Source organism: Mus caroli, chromosome 7 (assembly GCF_900094665.2).
Source record: "Mus caroli chromosome 7, CAROLI_EIJ_v1.1, whole genome shotgun sequence".
Lineage (NCBI taxonomy): Eukaryota > Metazoa > Chordata > Mammalia > Rodentia > Muridae > Mus > Mus caroli.
In genome coordinates, this window is record NC_034576.1 from 129,836,163 (window position 1) to 129,847,783 (window position 11,621).

Genomic DNA, 11,621 nt, shown 5'->3' on the forward strand with positions numbered 1-11,621 from the left:
GCACAGAGAAGTCTGCCAGGAAGCTGAGTTGGATGCTAAGTCATGTAGTTTGCCACTGTCCAAGACCCTCATGACATCCAGAGCCTAGGATGGAATGCACTGAAGGACCTTTCAGTGCTCCCAAGTAAGGAGCACTCAGCCTGAGGCAGTATGCACAGCTGATCCCTGCCTGCCCAGCTGGCCGGACATGGTGCTGGCTACCATTTAGTTCTGAAAATGGTAGAGCCAGTTGCTACAGCTGAGCTTACAATTGTCTGGTCCTGGGTTATGTTCTCTTCCAGTGCTTTTTTTTTTTTTTTTTTTTTTTTTTTTTTTTTTTTTTTTTTGGTTTTTTGGTTTTTCGAGACAGGGTTTCTCTGTATAGCCCTGGCTGTCTTGGAAATCACTCTGTAGACCAGGCTGGCTTCGAACTCAGAAATCTGCCTGCCTCTGCCTCCCGAGTGCTGGGATTAAAGGCGTGCACCACCACGCTCGGCCAGTGGTCTTATAAACAGGCTGGAATCGCCGTGTTTGATGGGCTCCCTTCCCTCTCTGCTTTCCCGAGTTTGACCAGACATTTGATTTGGTCGGGTATGCTGTCTGAACAACAGCTTTCTGGGCTTATCTGTCTGCTCTGAGTTTCCCATATCTGACATGGACATACTCCATTGTCAGCTGAAATAATGAACAGGTACAGAGCCCATTCTGTTGACAGAGGTGACAGTGCTGAAAGTGATAGGAGCAGGAGCGAGGCAGACATCAGCCCCTGTGTAACATGCAGGCTTGTGCATATGGAAGCATGAGTGTTCTAAATGGAAGCTCAGACAGAACAGGGTAGAACTTGATAAAGTAAGGCTGCCTTGCTCCGGGAGAGTTGAGCCCACATCTCCTACCCTGACAGTTCTTTCTGATGAGGTTAACCCTCTGGTCTTTGCCCATGTGTTTCCATTCTCAGGCCCTGCTGAAGAACCACCTCCTAGTGTACCACAGCCTCCAGCAGAGCCACCTGCTGGACCACCAGACGCTGCCCCCCGCCTGGATGAGCGCCCCTCTTCTCCTATCCCTCTCCTACCCCCACCCAAGAAACGCCGGAAAACTGTCTCCTTCTCTGCTGCAGAGGAGGTACCAGTCCCAGAACCTTCCACGGCTGCCCCACTGCAGGCCAAGTCTTCTGGTCCAGTCTCTCGAAAAGTCCCCCGGGTCGTAGAGCGGACCATTCGTAACCTCCCCCTGGACCATGCGTCTCTGGTCAAGAGTTGGCCTGAGGAGGTGGCCCGAGGGGGTCGGAATCGAGCTGGAGGTCGTGTGCGCTCTACTGAAGAAGAGGAGGCCACTGAGTCAGGGACAGAAGTAGACCTGGCAGTACTGGCTGACCTGGCCCTGACCCCAGCCCGACGTGGGTTGGCTACCCTACCCACTGGTGACGACTCAGAGGCCACAGAGACCTCAGATGAGGCTGAGCGCCCAAGCCCTCTACTCAGCCACATCCTCTTGGAACACAACTATGCCCTAGCCATCAAGCCCCCACCTACCACACCAGCACCTCGGCCCCTGGAGCCAGCTCCTGCCCTTGCTGCACTCTTCAGCTCTCCAGCTGATGAAGTCTTAGAGGCCCCTGAGGTGGTGGTGGCTGAGGCAGAAGAGCCAAAGCAACAGCTGCAGCAGCAGCAGCATCCAGAGCAGGAAGGAGAGGAGGAGGAGGAAGATGAAGAGGAGGAGTCCGAGTCTTCAGAAAGCAGCAGCAGCAGCAGCAGCAGTGATGAGGAAGGGGCAATCAGGAGGCGTAGCCTCCGCTCCCACACTCGAAGAAGAAGGCCACCACTCCCACCCCCACCCCCACCACCTCCTTCCTTTGAGCCGAGAAGTGAATTTGAGCAGATGACCATCCTGTATGATATTTGGAACTCAGGCCTTGACTTAGAAGACATGAGCTATTTGCGACTCACATATGAACGGCTGCTGCAGCAGACCAGTGGTGCTGACTGGCTTAATGACACCCACTGGGTCCAGCACACAAATATCCTAAGCCACAGAGCCCATCTGATTTGAACCCTAGAGTAAGACACAGGGCTGGGCCTTCCCTGGAGTGGTGTGGCAAGAAATGTTATCCTCAGGTCCCTCCTAGGGCTGCACTGGTCTCCTATCTGTCTAAATTACTGTGACTTACTTAGCCTTGGGGTTCTCCAACTGCCAGCTGTCTTTCCTCTCTGCCTTGTGTCTCTTCTGATAGAGCAGATAAGGTCTAGACTTGCCTTCTCCTGTCTATCTCCTTACTGAGTATTCTCACCATCAGACAAGCTACCCTATGGACAGGGCCTGGGTTGGACAGGAGGTGTGGGCCCCAAGAGACTTGCCAATGAGGGATCTGTTCTTTTCCTTAATACCATGCACTCACCAACCTAAGCACTCCAAAGCGCAAACGACGGCCCCAAGACGGGCCCCGGGAGCATCAGACAGGCTCTGCACGCAGCGAAGGTTACTACCCCATCAGCAAGAAGGAGAAAGATAAATACTTGGATGTGTGCCCTGTCTCGGCCCGGCAGCTGGAAGGTGGAGACACTCAGGTAGAGCCATGTTCTGAGCCCTCCCTAGTTTGCTGCCTCCTTCCTGTACTTCACATGCCACCTCCTTGTCTTGCTCACAGGGGACTAATCGGGTGCTTTCTGAGCGACGGTCAGAGCAGCGGCGGTTACTAAGCGCTATTGGCACCTCAGCCATCATGGACAGTGATCTGCTAAAGCTAAACCAGCTCAAGGTCAGGAGGGGAAACTGGAAGAGGGAGGAGACCCAGTGAAAAACCTACAGCAAGGAGAGTTGCCCCTGGTGGGATCCTGTGGAACAGAGAGGGCTGAAGGGAAGGGATGGGAAGGTGCAAGTTTGTGGGAGCATCCAGCAGTTAAAGCTATCTTGTGTCCCCTAGTTTCGGAAGAAGAAACTCCGATTTGGCCGGAGCCGTATCCATGAGTGGGGTCTGTTTGCCATGGAACCCATTGCCGCTGATGAGATGGTGATTGAATATGTTGGCCAGAACATCCGCCAGGTGAGGTGCCACTCCCAACACCAGGCCCTGTGGGCCACACTCCTACCCTGGTGTCTCGGGGCTCTGGCTCAGTGGCCTTTTAGTTGGGCTGGATTGTACATAATGTTAATAGTGAAACCCAATGCCACATTTTTATAATTGTGATACTTTGTATAGAGCCTCTCCCTCAGGGAACACTGGACAATAGTAAAGGATGGTCTTTGACACTAGAGGGTGATAGGTATTGTGGGGACCCAGAGCCTCCCAGAGACGGTGATGTGATGTTCAGCCTGAAAGCTAAAGGGTAATGAATTCCCAGGGCAGTAGGATGTATATATGCTCTAGTTCCTGGATTAGCGTGTGCAAAGGCTCAGAAACTGCATTCTCTTAGGAGGACAAGGTCAAAACCCTAACCTAGTCAGGGCCAGCGACAGGGACATGAGCCTGGAAAAGTGGCCTTGTGGATGGAGAATGGCTTAGAAACTGCGCAAGCAAGGGGTTGTGAAGCTAGTGAGCTCCCTCTGGCTGTGGGCTGGCCTCAGTGGGACTTAATGGCAGGTCCAAAGTATGGATGAGATAATGTCAGCAGAGGTGACAGGAGTCTAGCCTGTGGGTTCAAAGTAATTGACAGCCAGGTAGCCAGGCTATGAAGGGTGAAAAGAAGGTGGTGAGTCCTTTCTCAGGCCTTCGCCATTAGCTTCTAGGAATGTGGTTGGGCAGAAGGAACAGAGAGAGGTGTGATCAAGATTTGTTCAGTACAGACGTGAGGCTCAGGATCCTAGGGATGCAGGAATGGCATCCCACTTTCTTACTGAGGTAGGCTTGGCTGGAGAGGGACTCCTGGAAGGAGTCCTCACTGCAGAGCTGGTGGTTAGAACTCTGCAAAGGGGGAGGTCACCTAGTGAGAGTGGCAATGGCATTACCTATTTCCTGGGAATAGCTGCCCCTTGCAGCACAAGGCCTTTGTCCTGGCACAGACCATCTGCCATCTGCTCTCACCAGCTGCCCAGTAGGTGCCTGTGTACGAAGGCTAGTCCTAGGAAAGGATTCAATTCAAGGCATGGCCACTGTCATTTCGGAAGCTGCCCCAGGCCCACAGCATGCTATGGGCTCCACTCTGGCCACACAGGTTCTCAGAAGAGCCAGTGCTGGTTTCCCCAGAGTTCCCTTCTGGCTGACTTTGGATCAGAATGGGTGGGAGCAGGTACACTCAGATGCCGACCCAGTCAACATGGGCCCAGGAACTGGTAGCTTGGCCAGAGGGGAGCGAGTCTAGTCCATGCAGTGGCTGAAGTCTTAGGGCGTGTCTTATTCTCACAGATGGTAGCTGACATGCGGGAGAAGCGCTACGTGCAGGAGGGCATTGGCAGCAGCTACCTTTTCCGGGTGGATCATGACACCATCATTGATGCCACCAAGTGTGGCAACCTCGCCAGGTTCATCAACCACTGCTGCACGGTGCGCTCAGGGCTGGGCCGGGGCTGGGCTGGGCAGGGGTGAGGTGGGGTTGTGGCTCACACTCCCCCTCCTGCACTGCAGCCCAACTGCTATGCTAAGGTGATCACCATTGAGTCTCAGAAGAAGATTGTGATCTACTCGAAGCAGCCCATCGGTGTGGACGAGGAGATCACCTACGACTACAAGTTCCCACTGGAAGACAACAAGATTCCGTGTCTGTGCGGCACTGAAAGTTGCCGTGGCTCCCTCAACTGAGGTGGGGCAAGACCGGTGCCCTCACCCCTATTTATTCCCCCTTGGTGCCCTAAGCTCCCAGCACCCCAGCCTTATTGGGCTCAGCAGGGCCCACTGCCCCCACCTTCACGTGGGATAGGGAGCACTGAGGCCAACAAGGGAGCCTCAGTCCTTTGAGGCATCTTCTGCCTCCCCTATGCCCCATGCCCAAACACCCTCTTAATTTTTTTTTCTTTGCGAAGAAGAAGCTGTAAATGTTTTGTAGCTGCCAGCAGCTGTTTCCTGTGGAAACCTGGGGTACCAGCCTGTATAGATGCTATTCTTGGGGGCTGCATAGCCCTTTGCTTCATGTTAATGGGGACTTCCCCTTCTGCCCTATGTGCACCCCGCCCCAGTTTAGGGGTCTCTGGGGCAGTGGCCATGTTCTCCCCTGGGGGGGCCTTTGGCCCCTAGTCCTGGGAACTCTGTGCCTGGAACCCTGCCTCATCTGTTCCTGCCAGACCCTGTGGGTCACCCTCCCACCCTGGTGTCTCAGGGCGCTGGCTCAGTGGGCCAGGATGGTGGGGGGCAGGCCCTTCTTGTTGGGCTGGATTGTACATAATGTTAATAGTGAAACCCAACACCACATTTTTATAATTGTGATTAAACTTTATTGTACAAAAATGCTTGGTCAGTATCTTTGGGAAGAGCAGACTGGGATGCGAGTTGCCACAGTGGGTGAAGCAGGAGAGGGGAAATGGGTGGCTTGGAGTTTGGGGTAAATCAACTTGCAGACCGCAGTGCTGCTTTGGACCAACCACCTAGATACAACAAACATGCCATATCTGTCTCACTATGGATGCTAGCCAGAATTATACCAAGATCAGGTTTACCCTGCTCTCCCTCCCAGAACCATAGCTGGTGCTGGGCCTCCAGCCTACTGGGAGACCCAGCAGGAGGGACAAACATCAGTGATGGGGGCATCCCTTCTCTACCCCATTATCCTGACATACACTACCAAATTGGGCAGGTTCTCTCCTTTGCCTGCCACTGAAGAGTGGACTGGCCACCAGGGGGCACTCTGGCAAGAAAATTCCCTCCAAACCCCCTTACCCGCCCCTAGGGGTGGAGGCTAGGCTGGTCTCCTTCCTGGAATGGGTCAGGAGGGAGGAGCGAGCGGAAGGAAGGAAGCCTATGTACATCTAGCTGGTCCACCAGTCCAGGACACAACCTTCTCCAGTGGCCAGTTTGGGCGCTCTGGGACTTATTACAGGTAGGCAGAGCTGATACTGAGGCCCAGCTGGCCTTTCTTTTAGCCTGCTGCGCCCTTCCAACCACCCTGTTCAACTCCTTGCTTTCTCTGCCTGTCCTTTAGTAATCTAGTCAGTTTTTTTTTTTTCCCCATCCGCTTCAATCCCTCCCATTCTGCATCCAATTCTAGTGACTCAGCAGCAGTTAGGGTCATAGGGCAGGGAGCCTTAGTGCTACAAGCACAGAGAACTGCAACCCACCCCTGCTGCTCAGCCTCTCCACCCACACTGCTCCCACCCAATGACCCCTTCTGTGAAGAACACATGGTTGGAGCAGGTGCTATCAGACAATTCTAGTGAGCTAAATTCTCTTCCCACAGCTGGGCATGGCAGACTACGCACAGGTGCCAACACTGGTCTACCTGGTCACAGGTGGCTGTGGCTTCCTGGGGGAGCATATTGTTCGGATGCTGCTGGAACAGGAGCCCAGGCTCCGGGAGCTGCGTGTCTTTGACCTGCACCTGAGTTCTTGGCTGGAGGAGCTGAAAGCAGGTGATTGGAGTGGGGCAGTAGCAGGAGGTAGGGAAGCCCCATCCCTTCCCAGACTGGGATTCCTCAGCTTGTGGAAAAGATGATTCCTATGTTTGTTCTCCACCAGACAGAGGGGCCGGGTGAGTCATTGGTTCATGTGGCTCCCAGGGTGTGGACAGGCCAAACTCAGCAGCTGGATAAGGCCCCAGCTCTGACCTCTGACACTGCCTCGGGTCTCTCCACCAGGGCCTGTGCAGGTGACTGCCATCCAGGGGGATGTGACTCAGGCCCATGAGGTGGCAGCAGCCATGTCTGGATCTCATGTGGTCATCCATACAGCTGGATTGGTGGATGTGTTTGGGAAGGCCAGTCCAAAGACCATCCACAAAGTCAACGTGCAGGGTGAGCTGCTACCTACCTGTTAGTCCCTAGTGTGTGGCCTGCCTCTGACCAGTGACTTTTATGGGAGGGCCTGTCCTTTTTGATAACCTTGTCCATTTACTGCTGTCGAACCCTGTCCTGACCTGATGTGGTTCTCCTTGGACACTGAGGGTTGGGCGGGGGGCGAAGGATTGAGAGGCGGGAAGACACAGCTTGCATCTGTCCCTTTCCTTCGCAGGCACACAGAATGTGATTGACGCTTGTGTGCAGACTGGCACTCAGTACCTGGTCTACACAAGCAGCATGGAAGTGGTGGGGCCTAACATCAAGGGCCACCCCTTCTACAGGTGAGCTCAGCCCCACTTAATCTTAGAGCCCATTTCCCTCCAGCACTCAGTCTTCTTTCTCCCCTCTCCAGGGGCAATGAAGATACCCCATATGAGGCAGTCCACAGCCATCCCTACCCATGCAGTAAAGCCCTTGCTGAGAAGCTGGTCCTAGAGGCCAATGGAAGGAAGGTACACTGCAAAGATGGGACTTGAGCTGCAGGGGCAGAGCCTGAGTCCCAGGCTTCTTTGCATCCATCTCCAGCCCACAGTGGAGAGGGTGGGTGCACTTCAAAATTCCCCTCTGCCACCAGGTCAATGGAGGGCTACCCCTGGTGACATGTGCCCTTCGACCCACTGGCATTTATGGTGAAGGTCATCAGGTCATAAGAGACATGTACTACCAGGGACTGCGCTTCGGAGGTCGTCTATTTCGGGCCATCCCAGCTTCTGTGGAGCACGGTCGGGTCTATGTTGGTAAGGACAGGGACAGCAGGGTGCGAGGACTGGCTCTGATGGTGGCAGAGTCACGCGTGTACACCTGGCTCCACGCAAGCTCAGGCAGACAGTGGCATGTGGGCATTTTCTGCATGAGTTGCAAAGGGGGAAAAGCATCCAAGCAGTTGGGAGGGCTGACATAAGAACATGGCGTAGGTTATGACGAGCAACAGGAGCGACAGCTCTCCAGAGAAAGGGGTAGCATCTACACAGGATCCAAGTAGCTTCAGGATGCCCAGGAGGGCTGGTGGCTACAGGGCCTTGGAGAAGGGCAACTTTGATTAATCAGACAGTAGAGAGGTGTGGGCAAGATCTACACGGGGCTCAATAGGGGACTGGGCCAAGGCCGGCTTCTCTCCCTCCCTCCCTGCTGGCAGGCAATGTTGCTTGGATGCACATACTGGTGGCCCGGGAGCTGGAGCAGCGGGCAGCACTCATGGGTGGCCAGGTGTATTTCTGCTATGATAAGTCACCTTATAAAAGCTACGAGGACTTCAACATGGAGTTTCTGAGTCCCTGTGGTCTTCGACTGATAGGCGCCCACCCACTGCTGCCCTACTGGCTGCTAATGCTGCTGGCTGCCCTCAATGCCCTGCTGCAGTGGCTGCTCCGCCCACTGGTGCTGTACACACCCCTGCTGAATCCCTACACGCTGGCTATGGCCAACACCACCTTTACTGTCAGTACCAACAAGGCACAGCGGCATTTTGGCTACAAGCCCCTCTTCTCATGGGAAGAGAGCAGGACCCGCACCATTCACTGGGTGCAGACCATGGAGGGTTCAGCTTGGTGATGGCAGGGCCAGGAACTGGAGACCACTGTGGCACATACTCCAGGTCCTGAGCCCCCAAATCTGGATGAAGAGAAATGGCTGCCTTTTGAAGCTGAAGACTCTGCTCTACACATCATGATTCCGTGATGTGGACCCTGCCACATCTTAACTACACAGATCCTGAGACTGGTTCATATTCCAGTCTCCTAGTTCTAGGATAGGGTTTGGGGAAAGGCCTGTCTTTGGTGCCAACTCAGGCCTGCCAGGTAGTTGGCAAAACTGATTTCCTGAATGGTCTCACTACCTCTTCCTGTTTCCAGTTTCTCAAGCAGGGAGGAACAGAGACTCCAGAGATCTTATGCTGGTCTGCTTACTCCAGCTACCATTTTCAGACCTGGCTCCTGCCACATCTGGCTCTCCTTAAGGGGTTATTAAGATACACCATTTTTTAAGTGTATCTCTTTTAGACATTTATCTTTTAATTTGCTTTAAAGAAATCTGAAGAAATCAATGATTTCCCATGTCTTGCCTCTCCTAACAAATTCAGCTATGATATTGTTAGGTTCCTCCCCTAGGATGCCAACCTGTATCTGGCCAAGCCTAGAATAAAATCCTTTTCCAAGTCCTTGTCTACCTGTTACCCAACCCACTCACCCAAGTGTCTTCCCTCCCCACGGCGCCTGTCCCACATGAGGACAGAAGGAAGTGAGCACACTGGAAGCCCGCTGTTGGATTGGTTGTTATTTCTGCCGTCCCACCAGGCCCAACTCGGCCCAGGATGGGGTTCAGGGGCACTGGGGACAGGACATGCAGGTCTGGGGCAGGGGGTCAGAATTTCCTGTATTTTATCCATTTGCAACTTGGTCACCAATAGAGAGAAGTAAGACTCTGAGGGCTAACAGGAGGGGGACCAGGCTCAGGCCCCCAGCCTGGCCCCAGGAGTCCTGTCCCCTCAGGGGAGGGGAGGAAGAGAGTTCTAGAAACCAATGGAGAAAAAGAGAAGGGCAGGGGCTCATGTCAGCAAACATGGCTACATCACATGACACGCCAGCGACACAGAAACACACCAACGCACACAGCTGCACAGCGGGGTGTGGGGAGAGGCTAGGTGGGGGAGAAGGGAGCTAGGGGCCGACCATCTTGTCCTCTGTTGGGTAGGTAGGGCAGGGTGAGTGCATAGAACACACGTGTACACGCTCAAGGTATGATGGGAGCATGATGACCCACGGGCACAAGAGATGGACACGCAGTGTGCTTTTTAAGAGGCAAGGAAAGGGAGAATGGAAGCATTGAGTCCTGGCTTGGGCCTGGGACCACCAAGGAGGCATAATTGGGCTTGATGGTTTGGGGTGTGTGGAGGGCACGCAGCACACATCTGAGAACATGCAACAGACACCAGCCCCCAGACAACCATCCAGGATACACATGTGGACAGCAGTCAACAAGCATGTCCATCCTGTGATGTATGGGTCTTGTAGAAAGCTGGGTTACAGCTGACTCTCAGGGACTGCTCATTCACCTGAGGCCCAGTGATGGGCAGCCGCGGGCCCATTGCCATTCAAAGAGGCAGGAGCAGCATGGCAGCCACAGTCCTGTCCTTGTGAACACCATGACTGGGGTGTCGGGGAGGCCACTAGAAACATCTGGGTTAATGGGAGTTCTGACTGGCTGGGCTCAAAGATGCCGGGAACTGGATCCTGAGGCCTCTGACATCTCCAAAGAAGCCAAAGGTGGGGGCAGGAGGCACTGGGCCCTGCAGGAGAATGTTCTGGGATGGATAGGCAGGCTCCCTCCTCAGCACAGCTAATCTGGGGTTACATATATGTGGACATGAACACACACACACACACACACACACACACACACACACACACACACCAGGTGGGCAGGGCTCAAACAGGCAGGCAGGGAAGAGATCTGCTGTCAGAGCTGGCTCAGAGGAGTTTTGTTATCTGGAAGGTCCTATTTGCAGGGCCACTCCCTTCGCCCCGAGTTCTGCTGCAGTTGCGTACATATACACTTCATGTGACTACCCTACTCCAGGGCAGGACACACACTCCTCTGTGTATCGCCTCCATAGGACTGCTAGCTCCGTCCTTTATCCCATTTACCTTCTACCTGCTCCCAAAGAACCCATAAACTGCACAGCTGCCCACACGATGTAAGAGTTCCTCCATTCCTTACTGCCACAGACCAGTCCCTGTCTCACCATCCCAGACATTCAGCTGTAGTTGTGGCCATGGCTGATGTTTCACAGGTTCAAGGATGACCCTAAGTGGCCACTCAGGTAAATGTGAAATCTAGTTGCCCAAACGCAAGTGTTTTGAGAAAGTTCAAAGCATCAGCTGGGGGCAGTGAGGAGAAACCATGGTTTCTAAGGTGAGTCTGAGAGGCAGGAGGGGGAAATACCATGATTTTCCACCTGCCATGGGCAGCCCTTGACCTCTAACCTCATTACTCCTACCATACCCCTCCAGGAGACACTTATGTACAAATGGGTAAGGCCCTGGGGGACACTATGCTGTTTATGTGCGCAGCCCCAGCACCTATGTGTGGCTACCTCTCTGGAACTCCCCCAGCCTCAGCATTCATGAGTACACGAGTGTGTGCTAGCTGTCCAAGGCTCAGTTCTACTGTCAGGCAGAAACAGAGAAAAGTATGAATGTGGGTCTGTGTTTCCGCATCAGACGGTCGCACACTTTCGATGGAGCAGTGGATGTGGCTTCTGTTTTGACAGATGGAGAGGAAGCAACTGAGCCTGAAGAAACAAACCTGAATGCGAGCATAGCCTTAAAGAAGGGTGTGTGTGTGTGTGTGAGACACATAGAAGCAGAAACACATTATGTAAAGTCCTTAAGGATGCACACATGCACACATACAGTCACATACAGTCACACTCAAGATAGCTTAGAAACAGGTCTCTGTACCCACCCAAAACAGTGTCTGATTCACAGCGTGGAGGGCTCTGTCTGAGGAGAAAACTATCAATACTTCACACACACACACACACACACACACACACCTCGTTCTTTACATCATTTGTTAAGGAAAATTCACATTCATCCAAACTAAGCCAGGCTGTTTATAATTTACACACATAGGCTTCCACGTGCTTCCCCTGAACTCTAAGACCCAACACACACACACACAGAAAGAGAGAGAGAGAGAGAGAGAGACACACACACACACACACA

The 11,621-nt window shown here is 53.5% G+C and overlaps 2 protein-coding genes across 6 annotated transcripts in view; both read left to right on the forward strand.

Annotated features, from left to right (window-relative positions):
- Window positions 1-5,353, forward strand: part of Setd1a (SET domain containing 1A, histone lysine methyltransferase) — a 25,306-nt gene extending 19,953 nt beyond the window's left edge. For all 5 annotated transcript variants that reach the window (XM_029479133.1, XM_021167371.2, XM_021167370.1 and 2 more), the window contains 6 exons: window positions 935-1,996; window positions 2,371-2,543; window positions 2,624-2,734; window positions 2,900-3,019; window positions 4,319-4,456; window positions 4,538-5,353. In XM_029479133.1, the coding sequence (XP_029334993.1) occupies window positions 935-1,996; window positions 2,371-2,543; window positions 2,624-2,734; window positions 2,900-3,019; window positions 4,319-4,456; window positions 4,538-4,711 (1,778 nt within the window). In that variant the 3' untranslated portion in view covers window positions 4,712-5,353. The remainder of the gene's footprint in view (window positions 1-934; window positions 1,997-2,370; window positions 2,544-2,623; window positions 2,735-2,899; window positions 3,020-4,318; window positions 4,457-4,537) is intronic.
- Window positions 5,354-5,836: 483 nt separating this feature from the next.
- Hsd3b7 (hydroxy-delta-5-steroid dehydrogenase, 3 beta- and steroid delta-isomerase 7) lies at window positions 5,837-9,052 on the forward strand. Its single transcript, XM_021166851.2, has 7 exons — window positions 5,837-5,942; window positions 6,300-6,471; window positions 6,697-6,852; window positions 7,070-7,178; window positions 7,250-7,349; window positions 7,472-7,634; window positions 8,033-9,052. The coding sequence occupies exons 2-7, from the start codon at window positions 6,306-6,308 to the stop codon at window positions 8,446-8,448; spliced, it is 1,110 nt and encodes a 369-aa protein (XP_021022510.1). The 5' UTR covers window positions 5,837-5,942; window positions 6,300-6,305; the 3' UTR covers window positions 8,449-9,052.
- The last annotated feature ends 2,569 nt before the right edge of the window (window positions 9,053-11,621 follow it).

Excerpts from the sequence above, each read along its gene's own strand:
- Hsd3b7 (XM_021166851.2), top strand. The coding sequence starts at position 6,306 with ATGGCAGACTACGCACAGGTGCCAACACTGGTCTACCTGGTCACAGGT. Across the intron at positions 6,853-7,069 it reads CCACAAAGTCAACGTGCAGG|GCACACAGAATGTGATTGAC; the intron begins GTGAGCTGCTAC and ends TTTCCTTCGCAG. Across the intron at positions 7,635-8,032 it reads GCACGGTCGGGTCTATGTTG|GCAATGTTGCTTGGATGCAC; the intron begins GTAAGGACAGGG and ends CCCTGCTGGCAG.